The sequence below is a fragment of the Macaca mulatta genome, chromosome 3 (genome assembly GCF_049350105.2).
Source record: "Macaca mulatta isolate MMU2019108-1 chromosome 3, T2T-MMU8v2.0, whole genome shotgun sequence".
Lineage (NCBI taxonomy): Eukaryota > Metazoa > Chordata > Mammalia > Primates > Cercopithecidae > Macaca > Macaca mulatta.
Genome location: NC_133408.1, coordinates 89878045 through 89897340, shown reverse-complemented (window position 1 = coordinate 89897340; position 19296 = coordinate 89878045). Strand labels below are relative to the sequence as shown.

The 19296-nt window shown below is 38.8% G+C and overlaps 1 protein-coding gene across 2 annotated transcripts in view; it reads right to left on the bottom strand.

Moving 5' to 3' along the window:
• The window catches only part of AMPH (amphiphysin), a 246900-nt gene that overhangs the window by 107324 nt on the left and 120280 nt on the right, over positions 1-19296 (bottom strand). For both annotated transcript variants that reach the window (XM_001100126.5, XM_001100038.5), the window contains exons 3-5: positions 17372-17426; positions 7840-7934; positions 4486-4581 (exon numbers count right to left, since the gene is read on the bottom strand). In XM_001100126.5, the coding sequence (XP_001100126.3) occupies positions 4486-4581; positions 7840-7934; positions 17372-17426 (246 nt within the window). The remainder of the gene's footprint in view (positions 1-4485; positions 4582-7839; positions 7935-17371; positions 17427-19296) is intronic.

Sequence of the window (19296 nt, the reverse complement as noted above, 5' to 3'; positions counted from 1 at the left end):
ATGCCAATCATTCTCAAGCTCTTCCAAAAAGATTCCAAGGAAGAGAACACTTCAAAACTCATTGTCTGAGGCCCTGATATCAAAGTCAGACAAAGACACCACAAGAAAAGAAAACTACAGACCAATATCATGATTAACACCGATGCAAAAAAGCACTACAAAATACTAGCAAACTGAATTCAACAGCAGATCAAAAGGATCATACATCATAACCAAGTAGGATTCATTCCTGGGATGCAAGAATAGTTTAACACATGAAAATCAATTAATGTGATACACCACATCAATATAATGAAAGATAAGAATTGCATAATCCTTTCAATAGATGTAGAAAATGCATTTGATAAAATTCATTACCCTCTCATGATAAAATGCTCAGTAAACTAGAAATGAAGGGATATTACCCCAACATATCAAAGGCCATATATGAAAAACTTACAGTTAACATCATATTCAATAGAGAAAACTGAAAGCTTTCCACTGACATCAAAAACAAGACAAGGATGCCCACTCTCATCATTTCTTTTCAATTGAAAAAAATTAGGCAAGAAAGAGAAATACAATTCATCCAAATTGGAAAGCAAGAAGTAAAATTGTACCTGTTGGCAGATACTGTGATGTTCTACATGGAAAACCCTAAAGGCTCCACAAAAAAACTGCCAGAACTAGTAAATAAATAAGAAAAGTTTCCGGATACAAAATCCACATTAAGTAATTAGTTGCCTTTAATCATACTACCTGACTTCAAACTACACTACAAGGCTACTGTAACCAAAACAGCATGATACTGGTACCAAAACAGATATATAGACCAATGGAACAGAACAGAGGCCTCAGAAATAATGCCACACATCTACAACCATCTGATCTTGGACAAATATGACAAAAACAAGCAATGAGGAAAGGACTCCCTATATAGTAAATAGTGTTGGGAAAACTTGCTAGCTATATGCAGAAAACTTAAACTGGACCCCTTCCTTACACCTTATACAAAAATTAACTCAAGATGGATTAAAGACTTAAATGTAAGACCTAAAACTATAAAAACCCTAGAAGAAAACCTATGCAATACCATTCAGGACATAGGCATGGGCAAAGACTGCATGACTAAAACACCAAAAGCAATTGCAACAAAAACCAAAATTGATGAATAGGATCTAATTAAACTAAAGAGCTTTAGCACAGCAAAAGAAACTATCATCAGAGTGAACAGGCAACCTACAGAATGGGAGAAAATTTTTGCAATCTACTCATCTGACAAAGGGCTAATATCCAGAATCTGCAAAGAACTTAAACAAATTTACAAGAAAAAAAAAAAAAAAACAACCCCATCAAAAAGGGGGCAAAGGCTATGAACAGACATTTCTCAAAAGAAGACATTTATGTGGCCAACAAACATATGAAAAAAAGCTCATCATCACTGGTCATTAGAGACATGCAAATCAAAACCACAATGAGATACCATCGCACGCCAGTTAGAATGGCGATCAGTAAAAAGTCAGGAAACAACAGATGCTGAAGAGTATGTGGAGAAATAGGAACGCTTTTACACTGTTGGTGGGAGTGTAAATTAGTTCAACCATTCAGGAAGACAGTGTGGAAATTCCTCAAGGATCGGGAACCAGAAAGAACATTTGGCCCAGCAATCCAATTACTGGGTATATACCCAAAGGATTAAAAATCATTCTACTATAAAGACACATGCACACATATGTTTATTGCAGTACTATTCACAACAGCAAAGACTTGGAACCAACCCAAATGCCCATCAATGATAAACTGGTTAAAGAAAATGTGGCACATATACACCATGGAAGACTATGCAGCCATAAAAGGATGAGTTCATGTCTTTGCAGGGACATGGATGAAGCTAGAAACCAACATTCTCAGCAAACTAACACAGGAACAGAAAGCCAAACACCACATGTTCTCACTCATAAGTGGGAGCTGAACAATGAAAATATGGACACAGAGTGGAACATCACACACTGGGGCCTGTTGGGGGATGGGGAGCTGGGGAGGGATAGCATTAGGAGAAATACCTGATATAGATGACATGTTGATGGGTGCAGCAAACCACCACGGCACATGTATACCTATGTAACAAACCTTCACGTTCTGCACATGTATCCCAGAACTTAAAGTATAATTTAAAAAATTATTAGTTGCCTTCTATACACTAGTAACAAATTGAGAAAGAAGTTAGGAGAGCAATACCAATTACAATAGCATCCAAGATAAATACTTAAGAATAAACCTAACTGTGGAAGTGAAATGATTTGTACGCTGAGAACTATAAAATATTGATTAAATAAAGAAGACACAAACAAATGTAATGGCATCCTGGGTGCACAGACTGAAAGACTTTCTGCCCATACTACCCAAAGTGATCTACAGATTGAATGCAATCCCTATCAAAATCTTAATAGAATTTTTAACAGAAAGTTTTTTTTTTAATTCTAAAATTCACATGGAAGCACAAAAGACCCCAAACAGCCAAAACAACTTTGAAGAAGAAAGACAAAGCTAGAGGCATTACACTTCTTATTTCAAAATGTGTTACAAACCTCAGTAATTAAAACAGCATTGTCCTGGCATAAAGACAGTTATATAGACCTCTGGAACAGAATATAAAGCCCAGAAGTAAATCCACAAATATTCAATCAACTGATCTTCAAAAAGGGTGCCAAGAATACACAATTGGGAACAGGCAGTCTCCTCAATAAATGTTGCTGGGAAAACTGGATATTTACATGACAAAAAATTAAATTGGACCTTTATCTTATATCATACACAAAAAATCAACTTAAAATGGATTAAAGACCTGAACTGTAAGATCTGAAACTGTAAAACTCCTAGAAGAAAAGCTGAGGGGGAAAGGCTTCATTTTCTAAATGAAGATGTTTTAGAATAGACATTGGTGTTAGCAATGGTTTCTTGGACTTGACACCAAAAACACAGGCAACAAAAACAAAAATAGACAAGAGGAACTACATCAAAGTAAAAAGCTTCTGCTCAGCAAAATAAACAATGAAGAGTAAAATGCAAGCTATGGAAAGGGAGAAAAGATCTGAAACCACATGTTTGATGAGGAGTTAATTTCCAAAATATACAAAGGAACACCTAGAGCTCAATAGAAAAAAAACTAATAAGCTGACTTAAGAAAGGGCAGTGGACTAGAACAGACATTTATCCAAAGACCTACAAACAACCTCAGAGAAGCAAACAATACATAGAATGATGGTTGCCAAGGGCTAGAGAGAGCTGGAAAATGAGAGTTGCTAATTAATGGGTATAAAATTTCAGTTATGTAAGATGAATAGTAACAATACTGCATTGTGCAGTTCAAAATCTTTTAAAGGGTAGATCTCATGTTAAATGTTCTTACTGCCATAAAGTAAAAAATATAAATAAAATAAAATAACATTGAAAATAAATTGCAATGCAATAAGCAGTACTCTTAAGTGTTTACTATTGTGAGACTGTTTGCTCCACAAACACTACAAATCCCAAGGCAAAAATTGAGTGACTAATCAAAATTATCTGAGGATGTCTCAAAACATGTTCCCTGGTGCACACAGTTTTACAGAATTTTTAACAATTTCATTTTTTAATTTCTCAGAGAATTTTTAAAACCCAATTCACACCTGTTAATGAGGTTGCATTCGCCCAACTACTCAATAAAGCACTTTGCTGCCTAATACGGTAACATCATCGAAAACCCACTGTTTGGATTTGCTTTCTGTGGCATTTTGTCAATAGGTCTAACACATCTAGTCTGATCTATTCAGGTTCATTTACCATGTACCAACCCTGTTAGTTTAAAAGCCATCTTTACCTCCAGAGTCTATTCCAAATCTATAATATTCAATACTTCACTCGTCCATTTACCTCTGTAATAGATTCAAGGGTCAAATAAGATCAGTGTTTTAGACCTAGTAATTTTTAGGTCCAGATGCAAATGTATTTGAAATGCTTATATCTTAACATTTTAACTTCTACCTGAAAATTTCAATGAGAGAAAAACTATCCAGGTTCACTATAAATGCATGCAAAATAGACAGTAAACAAGGAAAGATCAGATTTTGCTCTCACATTTACAATTGAATTTCTCCCTTCCTTGTGACCACTGGTTATTCTAATGGAAATCCTTGTCAAATGCTATATAATAAAAAGTTTTGATTATAAAGAAGATTGGAATTTTTGGCAGCTCTGGTTTATGATTTTATATCTATAGGTTTAAAAAGACTTCTGTAGAATAATAAAAGCTGAAGCAGTTCACTAAAGGCAAAATGTGATTTCTGTAATGACATTTCTTTTCAAACTGATAGGAACAATATAAAAATCCCATGCTTAAATAAATGAAAAGTTACCAAGTATCTTTGATGTCAGTTTGAGGACCTTTAATAATTTTTTTCTTGCCCATGTTTCAATAACTACATGACCCCATTCAACTCTTTTCTTTATAGATACAGAGTAAAATACCTTTATGTCAGGAAATTGCCCCAGGTAGGTATCCAGTGTTAGCAAGGACCCATCCACAAGTTTTTGATGGAAGTCTTCCCACAGCACATCACATTTCTAAAAGAAATAAAGAGACCACTGCTGAGTTATTTTAATTGGATACCTTTCACCAAACTCCTAAAACGTATCTGAAACTATAAAATTAGACAAGTAATACTTTTCCAGATATGAGATGCTAGGGAAAAATGAGAATCATTTAATAATGCAATAAAATTTTAAAGCAATTTGGCCACTGGTTCTAGCTAGCAAAACAGGCTAGCTCATTAAAATTGTATTGCTGATTCTAAATTACCAAAGAATGCAGAAACTTCAAAAGATCCCCATAACCCTATAGATGGACTTTGGGGCTAAGAGAATAATTCCACTAAGACAATTTGCTTCTGAAGCACTCCATGAAATTAGAACACAATCCACACTGAAATAAACAACAAATCATTTCTGAATCCTCCACAGGGAAAACAGAAAAGTTACAGTCATATTGGGAAAGGTCTTACCATTTATGCAGTATCAATTATGTTAAACACACAATGAATATTAGGTATTAGTATTATTACACTAGTATTCCCACTGCCACTATGTTAAGGCATTCTCACAATTGTTTTATGAGAAAAGACTTTGTTTCCACAGTACAGAAGAGGACACGGAAGCCCAGAGATGTCATATAACTTGGCCAAGGTTATGCAGTTGATAAATGACAGACACAGGTTTCAACTCAGATTTGTCTCCTTGAACTCAAAGCCATGATATGAAAGTCATGATATGACTATCACACCGGGCTGCCTCACCAGGGGACTTTTTAATCCCAGCTGTGTGACTTCGGGGACCTAGACCTCCCTGAATTTCAATTTCCCCAGTTAAATGAGTTAGCAATGTAAAGTGCTTCACAGAATTTCAGGCAAATAGCAGGTACTCAAGAATGTCATCTTCAATTTTCTCTCACTAGCACATTCTGGGTCTCTTGACAGAGTCTGCTCTTTGTCACCCAATCTCTATCCTTTCTTCCTTCCTACTAACTGAACCTCCCATTTTAGCTGGGCACTTGGCCACCTAGGATAAAGACTCTACTTCCCAGACTCCTTTGCAACCACGTGCGGTCATGTGGCTGTGTTCTAGACAATGGGATATACTTTCAGGAAGTGTCCTGAAAAAGAAGGAAGGAGTGGGCTGTCTTCCAGACTTCATCCTCCTTGCTAACTGGCATGCAGAAACAAGAGCTGATGGCCAGTGCTCAGAGAGTACCTTGCCCCTGAAGCCAGACTAAAAATGGCAAACATGGGCCCCTCATACTTGTGGGGCCGATATGCAATGCCTGGACTGCCGACGTTTAAATTCCTCTATGTGAGACATAAGTTTTCATCTTGTTAACACACACACACTTTTAAAATTTGCTTTTGTTTCTTTTTCACACTTTGAAAAGTAGTCCTAATTTTTACAAATCTCAATTCAAGAATTTTATGCAAACCAAAACATTCAAATCCACTGTTTAAAAACGCTCAACTGCTGACGTGAGTAGACCCTCTGAACACGCAGTATTCAGTTTCTTCATCATTACAAGAGCCTATGTTTGCATCTGCAACTGAGGATTCCAAAAATCCTGGCAGCTGCAAGAACCAAGGTAGGATAACAGCCATTTCCTAAAAAAGAAATGCCAACAGTGGCCTTTGCCATACATAGAATGTAATGCAGTATTTTGAAAAGTTATTAACACAAATTTCTATTATTCCCTTAAAAATTCTTTTCTTTCGCGATGAATTTTCAGTTATACCACTAATTAGAAATTTACAAAGTGTTCAGTCAGCAACATGATGTTGAAATACTGTGTTTTAATTGAAGAAATATGAGAAGATGCAATTACTTAATAATTGCATCTGAAAGTAATGTGTGCGGTCTGGTTTGGCCAAACCTACATCCTGAAAGTTTTTGAAAGATGTAAAAGAACCAACAAGCGCTTTCTTCATAAATAAGTCTCTGTTAGTATCTCAGTTATAAGAAGATTATGAAGCTTAATGTCAGGATGTCAGAATTGTCATGGAGCAGCCTAGGACTCTGCTGTTAACACCTGTTTTCCAAAGCCACACAGACATTCAGTGCATCACCTAACAGACCTTCCCCTGAGCTCTGGCTGCCACATCGAACTTAGGTTGTCTGTACCTAAGTGAGCTGCAATAACTCACCTGGAGTAGCGGACATGACAAACAACTGCTCTTTGTTTTAACAAAGAACTTGGATGTGAGACAATCTGTGACTGGCAGTTGTCTCACATCAGTAATCATAACATGTACCAAACACTGAGTAGGTAGAGGACATCCACACAAAGGCAATAAGTGTCCTATTAGTGGGTACAATTGTTTTTCTCATTTTGTAGATGAGGAAACTAAAGCCTAAGAAGATTAAAGAACTAGTCCAACATCACACAGCGATACTCAGTCTCTGGTCCATTCTGCTTTCGACAAAGTGAAACCCACTTACTCACTTCCCGTCAGCCAGACAGCCCCCAGCCAGAAACCTGATTTCAGGTGTTAAGACATGTCTAGGGCCAAAGCCATCCTGAAATCAAATTCCTTTTAACATTCTGACTTTGTGCTTGTCTTCATGAAGTGAATATCTGTGAATGGACTAGCTGGTGTTAAAGTGGAATGGACCCTCTTCTGAACTCCTGTCCCTGCATTTGGGGAAGGATAGTCAATAGCGGGATTGAGATGAGGGGGTGAAGTTGGGACACAATTCACACTGTGATCCATGTCTGCTAGAAATGGGCTGCTAAGGCTTGTAGAGAGGACAGAAAAATGATATTGTCATTTTGCAAAAAGGAATCTTAAAATACTGCTCTCTACCCAAGTGGTTTTATGATCATCTTCACTTTTATTTTCTTCGAGATGGAGTCTTGCTCTGTTGCCCAGGCTGGAGTGCAGTGGTGCGATCTTGGCTCACTGCAACCTCTGCCTCCTGGGGTCAAGCAATTCTGCCTCAGCTTCTGAGTAGCTGGGATTACAGGCATGTGTCACCACGCCTGGCTAATCTTTCTGTATTTTTATTTCACTATTTTGGCCAGGCTGATCTCAAATTCCTGACCTCAGGCAATTCACCCGCCTCGGCCTCTCAAAGTGTTGGGATTACAGGCGTGAGCCACCGTGCCCGGTCCATCTTCACTTTTCACTGTAAGTTTGGAATCATCAGGCAGCAGAACTGCACGGTGCCTTCTTAGCACACTGTCTCACCTCATGATTAAGACTGTGAAGTGTGAAGAGCAAGTCAGGGGACAGGTGGACTGAGCAAGGCTCTTGGGAGCCTCATGGAAGCCACCCCAGTTCTTACCTCGCCAACCATTTTCACATCTTCCCGCCCATACCAATCCGGCTCATAGACTTCATGTAGTGACTCCGTTAGCTTCATGGAGGCCTCTTGCATGCCTAGTGTCGGAGAGAAACAACTCCTGTTACACAGAAATGGGTGAGGATTCTCTTCTCCCTTCCTCCACTTTTTTAAGTGAGAGAAAAATATTGACTACTTGCTAAACATTTAAGGAAAAATTATAAAGGCACAGTTGCTGCTTGTATCTGCTGTCGTATCTTTCTTTGAGGGTTTCTAAGACTTATCACATTGTGCATTTTCTATTATTCACTTGATACTGATAGATATGGGGTCTCGGGAAAAATCAACAAATATCCTACTCTGAAAACCACAATAATCATAATGTGTCCTATTATGTGTGCTATCACTTGCCAAGTGGTGTCGGATGCTAAGAACACTGGTCCATACAACCGCAGAGTTCTCAAACTAAAATTAGTCCTAAATGAATTTAAATACAAGGCATAAAGCATTTTTAGAAGGGACTAGAAGTAAAAATGAATAGGATTATAGGGCATAACAGTCAAAAGTGGTTAAGTGGCCTAAAATGGTAAACATGGTTAGAGTGGTTAAATGGTTAAGTTTTAAGTGACCTAAAATTTTTACAAAGAGCAAAGAAAAAAATGTTTGTCATTTTTCAGTATAGTAAGTCCTTACTTAATGTCATCTATAGGTTCTTGCAAAGTGTGACTTTAATTGATATGAAGAATAATGAAACCCATTTTACCCAAGGCTAATTCATATAAATAAGAGTTAAGTTCCCGGGACATATTTTTCACAGACACATCACAAAACTTCTAACTAAAGGTCAACACACTTCTAATATTGAACATTGAAATAAATGAGAGCAGTACATACATTTAAGAAAGATTAATAAAAACAAGTAGGATAATTATTTACTTGCTTACTCCAGTTTAGGGTCATGGGTGACCAGATCCTCTCCTAGAGGCTCAGAGTACAAGATGGGAACCAGCCCTGGACAAGATGCATATTACTGCAGCACGCACTCACTCACCCACACTCACTGACACGCCAGTAAACTTCACCTGTATATCTTTGGGACGTGGGAGGAAGTCAAAGTACTGAGAGAAAACCCGGTGTACAAATTCCACACAGACAGTGGCCCTGGCCAAGATTTTTTTTTTTTCTCATCGTTATTATAACAAAATGATGTTGAATGAAATGATGCTGTTTGAAGACCTGCTGTATTATTTAAAACTATGACTGCAGTTTTAAATCAAAACTCTTAGAAATTTTAGGGTTCCTAAGCCTTTGGGTCTCAATTTTCATTAGGGATACATTTGATATGTTGCAAAACTATGGTTTGCAACATTAAAGAACAACATTAAAGATACATGCTTCTGAGCACAACATGGTGACATAAAGTATCACCCAGTCCTTTTTAGTCTCTTCCAAGGACCCCCTGCACAAAGGTTAATGTATGTACTGAAAAGTCACGAAGACAGTTCATGGCTGAGAGCAAAACAAGGTGCCAGGAAGAGCTGGGGACTTGGAGACACGCCTCTGGCAGAAGACTCTCCCTGACAGTGGAAAGGTAGATACGAGCCTTGCTCAGTCCACCTGTCCCCTGACTTGCTCTTCCCACTTCACAGTTTTAATCATGAGGCGAGACAGTGTGCTAAGAAGGCACCGTGCAGTTCTGCTGCCTGATGATTCCAAACTTAAAGAGTGAAAAGTGAAGATGGGCCAGGCACGGTTGCTAACGCCTGTAATCCCAACACTTTGGGAGGTCGAGGCAGGTGAATTGCCTGAGGTCAGGAGTTCGAGATCAGCCTGGCCAAAATAGTGAAATAAAAATACAAAAAATATTAGCCAGGCATGGTGGCACACACCTGTAATCCCAGCTACTCAGGAAGCTGAGGCCAAGACATCAATGTGGCCAGGTCCCACCTAGCGAGGACTAACGGGGATAAAAGGGGGCTGGAAACAGGGAGAGGAGAGGAAAATCAGAGCACTGTCATGAGAAATAAAAACCACATCCTGTAAACTTAAGGTCAGTGAATCCTAAGATGAAAATCAGTTGTTAAACTGAAAACTCGACACCCTTGCTGGATTGGAGGTAGCTAATTCTGGGTTCAACTGAGAGAAAAGAACAAACTAAAAGATGTCTGAAATGACAGAAGTATATCCTTGAGAAGTATGTATAAAAGTCTACATGTGACTTGGAGTTTCATAGCGCACTTGTGTTCTCTTTAGACACAGAACATCTCCCTTCCCTCAGAGCATCACTGGGCACATTCCAGGAAGCCCTTGACAATGAGGTATCCTGCCCACATGAGCTGAAGTGACTTGACCACCATCAGATGAAGCCCTGGCAGAGTCTGGGGTAGGAAAAAAACAGTATGACTCAAGACTCTGGGGACTCTGATGAAACACAGTCGTGCAGGTGAAGGGACAGCAAACAAGAGACAAAACCTGAATCCGACCCCTAGCACTCTGAATCCAAGCAAGGGGGATGCGTTCTCTCGTGATATGGTCAACACTGAGGCGGAAGCTACATTATCCCAAGTGTCCAAATTCACCCTCACCCAAGTACAAGCAAATCTCGATCAAGAAATATATCCCTCAAATTCATACCAAGTGTTAGTCATTAGTGGACCCCCTTCTATAATCCAGATGCCAAAAGACTTCTGGCATTTTCTTTAAATCTTTGTCTTAAGTCTGACGGAAACTATACATAGCTGTGTAGATAGGTTTTTTAACAATGTCTTAAGAGAAGAAAAAGAAATTTGGCACTGTAGGCCAAATAATCTTTGTGATGAAAAATAAAATCATGAATATAACCTTAAAATAAAATTATATAAGACTTTAATCATCAAGACTAAAAGCACGATGTTGCAGTAAATATATCTATTAACAGCCAAAAGTAACTACTAATTACAGGGTGGATAAGTGGTGGTGGATCATTTGGACAGAAGCCATTTTGACATGGAAATTGTTTTGAGAACATTTCCTCCATAGGATGCACTTTAATGGATACACAGGTGAGAGGCTGCAAGCCTAGCTCCAGACTGGCAGAGCTTTTAGGGATTTAGGGATTACTCTGCTGACAGAGTGTGATGGGCAAATAAAAGCTAAAATACACATTCCCTTCAGAGTAGTTTGGCAACATCAAAGCAGAATAGGTGCTAAATGCTACCTCTGGGGTTGAATAATATACAATATCCAAATTTTCTTAAAAGATTAGTGATTTCTAAAACTGTAAGACAAATGCCCAGCATCATATATAGAAGAATTATTATTATTTTACTATTGGATGGGAATCACTTCACTCTCCTCAAAATTTTGGACCTTCTCCAAGACATTTCATAAAATGTTGTCTATTCCCATTCGCAGCCAAATTTATGAGCTTCTATTTTCATCCTTTAAGACTTGTTGCATAGATTGCACTACTTTATACATACTCCTTGCTTAAAAATAGCCTGAGAGTATGTGTTTTAGTTAAAAATAACATCAGTTAAAATAAATAACCAGCAGCAAGGATAAACCATTAAAAGAACGTCTAAAATACTGCAAGTATCTAGCAGCTTTGTCCCATTGTTTAGAAGAGAATTGTGTAAAAAGACAGCAGCTGCCTCAAAGGAAAGCAAGAGTGGGCATCTTTTTCTTAGATTCTCAAGGAGAACAAGGATGGAACCAAGAGTTGGAACAAAATAGGCAGTTGGTGAAGTAACTCAAGAATAGTCAACCCTACCCCATAGTTATGCCTACACATAAGACACATAAACAAAAAACTATTAATGACACCACCTGCACTGTGCTCCATTTAGAGAAAGATCTGGCATGTTCATCATCCATGTGTCTGGCCCCCGCTGCACGTGCATGCCAGTGACTCCCAATTCTAAATTCCTACTGGACATCTCCACTTGGATGTCTTATTAATACCTCAAACTTCACATGTCAAAAACAAACTTTAAATTTTCCTGTCTAAACCTGCTTCATCTCCTTTTCTTAGTTCTCATGAATGCCACCCAGTTGCTCCAGTTTGAAAACTGGAAGTCATCCCAGATTCATCCTCCCAAAGCTCAGTCACCAATTCCACCTGATTCTCAAACCCAGCCCCTTCCTTCCCTGCCCACTGCCCTTCCCTGGATTAGGTACTCATCACCTATGATTTAGATTAGATAACATAATCCACGTAACAGGATTAGCAAAGTAGCTGGCACAAGTTACTGTCAGCCATCATAATACAAAATATTTTTGGAGGCAACATAACAAAATAATTAAAACTATTATTTGCAATTAATCAGCCTTTGTTAAAAAATTGGTTCCATTACATGTGATTTGTGTGATTTTAGGCAAATTATTAATCACCTATAACCCCAGTTTTCCAAAGTGTAAAATACCAATAAATATACCTGCCACACGGTTATAGAGAAAATTACATAAACTGAGGCATGTCAAATGCTTATCTCAGTGCCTAGCACATAAGTGCTCAGTAAGTGTTAGCTAATAGTATTATTGAAGTATTGAACTAGACTTCTACTAAATCTCCATGCAGTTGCACTTCCTGTAGCCTGAATTCCACACAATCACAATAACTATTTTTCTAAAATGCTAATCTGATCATGGAACTTTTTCCCTTGCCGACAATAACTCTAACAATGACTCTCCTGTCTATTGATAGAATAAAATTCCCGTATGATATGATACATGAAGCACTTCTTTATATAAATGCTGCCCGCCTTTCCGTGTTTCGTCCAGCTCAATTTTCTGCTTGCATCTAACTGCTCTGTTTGTTCCCTCAAGAACCCATGCTTCCTTCTGCTTCCTGGTCCGGTTGCTTCTTCCACCTGCAATGTCCCTCTGAAATCTATCTTTCTCTAGAAAACCTAACCATTTGATGGCCACCTATGACCCCACTTCTTGGGTTCATTCAAATGTAAGTTCCTTGGAAGAACCATTCCTGCCCCAGTCTCTTGCCTCTCCTAAGGTGGGAGTCTGTCCTCTGTTATGATGGCACTCAATGCACGTTATCTATTAAAATACATATTACTATGCCCATCTGGCCTTTTTTATTTAACTGTCTCCCCACTCCGCTGTGCGCTCCTTGCATGCAGGCAGTATGTCTTGTTCATCTCTGCATCTCCCTGTCCTAGAACAGTGTCAGGTGCACAAATGGTGCTCCAGACGTGTTTGCTGCTAAAATGAATGCAAGCATAAGATCTGCCTCACGAAGCCTAAGCATCAGCAGAAATCATAAAGACCCACAGAGGAGAAGCCATCCAGAAATCAGTCATAATAAAATGATTAGAATCCATTTAACCGAACTTCACAGAATCCCAGTTTTGGGGTCTTTGGGGGCTTCTGAGAGAAATGAAGCACTTAATAGATAAGGAACCCAAAGCAACTAAGAGACTTAATGATTTTCCCACAATTGCCACAGGACCCATGACTCTCCAGGGCTAGATATCACTTTCTCCTATGCTGCCCTGATGCTACCTGCATTACAGCAGGGTTAGTTAGCCAGAGTTGTCCTTGTGAAAACAAGAAAAATTGCCCATGAAAACCTTTGAAAATGTAAATTATGATCTACTTAAGGCATTGATATGGTTTGGCTCTGTGTGCTTACCCAAATCCCATCTTGAATTCTAATAATCTCCATGTGTTGTGGGAGGGACCTGGTGGGAGGTAACTGATTATGTGGGCGGGTTTTTCTGGTGCTGTTCTCATGATAGTAAGTCTCATGAGATCTGATGGTTTGATAAAAGGGAGTTCCCCTGTACATACTCTCTCTTGCCTGCTGCCACGCAAGACATGCCTTTGCCCCTCCTTCGCCTTCCGCCATGATTGTGAGGTCTCTCCAGCCATGTGGAACTGTGAGTCCATTAAACCTCTTTTTCTTTATAAATTACCCAGTCTGGGGGCATGACTTTATTAGCAGTGTGAGAACGGACTAACACAGGCATATACCTTGTTTTCAAGTTTGGTCCCAAAACCCAAAATGTGTTCTCAGGAACACTACTCATTCTTCACAAGGCTTTGAGAAGAGAGGAGGGTCCTGCAGTCAAAAAAACTCAGAATTCCTGCCTGTCCCACAGGACTTCTGGAGTTGACTTTAGCATATTAAGGGCTCTGAGAAACTCAGTAGTAGCCTGTTTAAAAATTCATTCCAATCAGCTGTGGAAAAAGTAATTTAAACAGAGATCTCTTTTTTGGAGCATCACTTGTTAACACAGTCAATCAGCAAACCCAAGGTGGGGAAAAGCTGATAGAATTCCTTTCTCCTTCATACGGAGCCATGGCCACTAGCCCTGGAGTGCAGGCGCAGTCTGCCAAAAAGGCTTATTTGATGCTTTACCCAGCTTTTCTCCGGAGCTCAAGCCTCACCCTCAGGTAATTCTTCTAGATCACATTAAGGAAAATAATTATGCCAGTCTTTATAAAGCAGCACGCTTTATAAGCAGCACAGACCAAATTGAATAGACTTGGGAAAGAGAACTCACTCTTTCATTCAACAAACTTATCCACATTTCCAAAAAATCAACTACCCAGAGAAAGTCCTGCGCTAGAAATAATATATGACTTCTGTGTTCAAATCCTAAATCAATAATAAAAGAAATACCTAGAGTGGCTTCTGTTTTCTGACTGAACTGTTACAAATACTTAAGGTTGATTTGGGAGTAATTAATGATGAGCTCCATCAAACTGTGGAAGTTAAATTCTCTGAGACTTACTTCTTTGCAAATATAAAATCAAGTTAATGACATTGATAATATGGCTATGTTGGGAAGTTAGAAACAGGTAATGTGCCTAAAATGCTCAGCACAGACTCTAGCACATAGTAAGTGCTCATGAAAAAGTAATAGTAGTAGGTTGCCATTATCCCATTGTATAGATGAACTCTGACTTGTGAAACTGATGCCTTACCATTGGTCATGTAGTTCAAAGGCAGTAAAACAATAGATAAAACCAGGGCTCTGGAGAAACAGAACGAAATATGCAATCTGGCCCTGTTGTTTCCTTGGCATGCAACTTTGGATGAGCTATTTAAACTCTGTTTAAAAAATCACTTTTTCTTTTTTCTTTTCTTTTTCTTTTTTTTTTTTTTTTTTTTTTTTTTTTGAGACAGGGTCTCACTCTGTCACCCAGGCTGGAGTGCAGTGGCATGATCTCCACTCACTGCAACCTTCACCCTGGTTCAAGCAATTCTCCTGCCTCAGCCTCCTGAGTAGCTGGGACTACAGGCATGCGCCACCACACCTGACTAATTTTTGTATTTTCAGTAGAGATGTTGTTTTGCCATGTTGCCCAGGCTGGTCTTGAACTCCTGGCCTAAAGTGAGCCACTCGCCTTGGCCTCCCAAAATGCTCAGATTAAAGGTGGTGTGAGCCACTGTGCCTGGCAGGAACTCACTTTTCTTATCTATAAAATGAAGATAATAAAACTACCTGCCTTATAGAGCTGTCATGAGAATTAAAATGCTATGCCTGGACTATAAAATTCATAAATATATTTTAGTTTAAAAATCAGTTTTGCTATTTTTTATTATTTTGGCCATTTTATTATTATATTTTTATTATTTCATTATTTTAATAACATGTTTGTATTCAGTTTTACACATCCACATTAAAACTGTGAGAATAAATTCTTAGAATGAAACTGGTATGTCAAAAAGCATACCAAATAAATAAATCAATGAATAAAAGTTTTTACTAAATGGTCTCCAGAAAAGCTATCCTCCTGGCAATACATGAATGGAGTCCACTTCCCAGAGCTTTACCAGTACTAAATACAGCAGTATTTTATTTGTAATGTCTTTGAACATTTGGAGGAAAAATGATAAAATCTTCTTTTCAATGCTACTTAATATTCTTTGATTATTCATGAGGATAAGGCTTTTTCGTGTTTATCACCCATCTATAGTTCTTCTTTGGCTAATTTTTCCTTAGAGTTTTCTGCCCAATTTTAATTTAACCAATTGACCTTCATTTAGTCTACTCACTGAGCTCTTTATATCTTGATTTACTTTCATTAACTATGTTGCCAAAATGGTGTTTTTAAAAAACATATTAAACTCTACATACTTATGAGGTCAAATTTCTCCCTCTCTATGGAGAGATTTATGGGTTTCTGACTTGCGAGTAACCCTTATAAAGACCTCTACAGCCTGGAGACTAAATTTACTGTATTTTATTCTAGTACTTTAGCACATTTATTTGCATAGTGATGCATGGCAGACACACCTGACAGTGATAACTTAAGCGTACCCTGAGAATCACCCTGTATGGTAGATGCACCTGAATATGTGCTCAGAGTTCTGAGCTAAGGAATCTGGGAGTGGCCAACCCAGAGATTCATTCCTTGTCTACAAGGAACATCTGAGCCCTGAGCCTGTCCCATGGAAGGTAAGCCATACAGGGGATTGAGGCCATGTGTTTTGGGTTAAACGAAGGTTGCCAGGTGGAGGTTGTTAGGTAGAGGGTGCTAAGCGAAAATGTTACAGAAACTGCATTGCTTTTTGCAAATGGATGCAGTTCTCCTGCCCAGCCTGCCACCACTTGGCGGTGCGATACTCCTGCCCAGCCCTGCCATGACTGGGCCCACTCTGTATGTAAGTTTCCCACTAATAAAATCCTGTGTCTTGTTTGCTGACTCTGGTTCCCTTTTTCGGCCTTTTGAACCTGGTGCCATCCCTACTGAAGTTAATAGAGTCCAGTACAACATATTTACATCTTTACTATATCTGGAATTAGGAAGGAGGGAGTAAAGTGTGAGGTTGAGAATTTCACTGTTTTCTAAGTGTTTGGCCAGTTTTCCAATACTCCTTGTCAGATGATCCATTCTTTCCCCACAAAATCTGCCTTATGATACATCATATCCATGGGCACACTTGGCTGTGACTCAGGGCAGGCAGCGTGATGATGGATAGCAGGCACAGGCTGAGCCCACCTCCCTATTGCTCTCTTCCCCCTCCTCCAGTGGCCTCATTTCCTTGCCTTACATGGCTGAGTCCCAGAAACTCATGCCGGGGCCTCTCTCTGCCCGTGCATTGCATGTTGGTAGGGCTGCAAGTGCTGCTAGTCCACACAAGTCACAGCCAGTCCAGGGCCATGTTTGCTGATCATCTTCCACCTGCCTCTGCCACCATGTCTTGCCCCTTCCAGTGAGAGGGCTTAGGTGCGAGTCTGTGAGTGCTCCACTCTTGGGATGTGGTCTCCCTCAGGAGGTAAGCCAACTGCAGCTTTTCTTAAACAAGGTCTCAAGCTCACTCTAAGAAATTTTCCTGGAAATCTCTGGCATGTAGGTGGCATTTATTTCTAGTTTCCAGCATAAGGGCACACATATTTTTTCCTTATATATTCTGATTATCATTTCAATGGGAATTTGGGGGTGGGTGGAATGGAACACCTGTGTTCAAGCACCCATCTTGCCAGGAAGCCAAATGGCTTTGTAATTAACACTCAATCCTGTCACTCACGAATTCCAAGAACAACCTGTGCTTAGTAACATGCAGTAAACAACTCATACACATTACCTTTGATTGCTGCTAAATATCCTCGGAGTTCTCGCTGAAGTCTGGTACCCTCTGCCTAAAAAACACAAGCACAGATGCTAAACATCTAGTCTATATTTTGCATGAAAACATCTAAGAAGTGTTAAGTCTCAAATTTACTATTGCCAGAATCTCATTCTTGAAAAAAACATAAATATGTGGACACAGACTAAACAAGGCAATAATGTCCATCAGTCTAGATATTTATAGAAATTTCATTCCACTTCAAAGAGCAAAAGGAGAAGGCAAGATTTTGCTAATAGACAATACAATTCATTACACAGCCTCTAATTCAAGAGCTATTAAATTTCTAGATTTTGATACATGGGTTATAATAGCAGGGAAGTGATCACCATTATCTAATATGGTAGCCACAAGCCACATATGGCTATGAGTACTTGCAATTGAGACACACTGTAATGGTATTTTACATTTACAGTGTAAGTATATTTTATACAACAGATTTTAGAGACTGAGTACCAAAAAAAAAAAAAACCTCATTAATTTTATACAGATTACATGTTAAAATGATAATATTTTGGGTATACTGAGTTAAAGTACATTATTAAAATTTCACCTCTTTCTTTTCACTTTAAGGTTGTAGCCACTAGAAAATTCTAAACTATGTAGTTTGCATCATGTTTTTATTGGACTGCACTGAAATAGAGAAACTGTTAAATTGTAAATGTTGACACATGAATGCCTGGTTTGGTTTGGATACCTTTTTAGAAACTCCGAGACTCTCTGAAACTAGGATGAGACTGCAAATAGTTTAATTTGGAGTTAATCAAAGAAATGCCAATAGGAGAGTAGAGAAGCGAGGAAAAGAAGGGAAGACAGTGGATACAGGGAGCATTATCAAGCAAGTTACCACTGTGGGCAACTGGACCTCAGTTCCTCTGGGGAACTCTGGAAGACAGTGTCAATGAAACACCCTATAGATACCCTAACGGAAAGGCAAGGAAGCTGAGGCATTTATCCAATATCTCCGGTCAGCTATGTTTCTAGGTGCTCCTAGGGGACACTAATTCCCCAATATATCTAAATAGGGGCAGAGAGGGCTCCAGAAACCAGAGAAGCCCTCAGGCAAAGGGTTGCCAATGCTGGCAAGTCAGTCTGGTGGGCTCAGAAAAAGGAGGTACTAGGGGCATATGTCTGAGCACCAACAGTAGCTTCTATGACTTTACAACTGAAAATCTGTTTAAAACATGCATGCATTTTAATTGCAGAGTCATTTAACAAAATTGCAGAGGGCTAGCATACAGGACTCCACCTTGAGCTCAATAATTTCAATAGTTATGTTTGATTTAACAAACACTGTTAGTATTTGCCCAAAAGAGTGGTGGTGGGGGGACCCTCTTTCTTCATTATAATCTAGTGGGGGAGCTAAAATATATAAGCAAAAAAAAAAAAAAACCAATTGCACTGCAAGGCAGATTACATTTAGCATTGCAACCACTATTCAAAGTGTCGGAGTACAAAAACAAATGCCCATCACATTTAAAGATAATGATTAATACAAAGAAACTGAAAAGAAATAATTAAGACTATGCTTGATGGCAAAAGGGATTCTGAATTAGGATATTTTCCGTATAACACTTGCATTGTGCAGGTATAGTGACATTATTTCTTTGAAATCTATGCAACACTGAGGTGAGGTATTCTGTATCTGAGTCAAGCTCAGGTTATTTTTGTAGCTCTATAAACCCAGTTACTACCAGACAAAAGCTTAGGATGAGTCCGTTTGCTGGTACGTATGAACTTCAAACACAAAGGTTCTATTCAGAATGGCAAAGCAGAAATCAAAGTACTAAACAATTGACTCCCTTTCTAGTGTCTCAACATGGTTTAAAATCAAAACTCAAGCTTTCTATTCTCTTGTTGAAACACTCAGAAGTTTGTGTGAT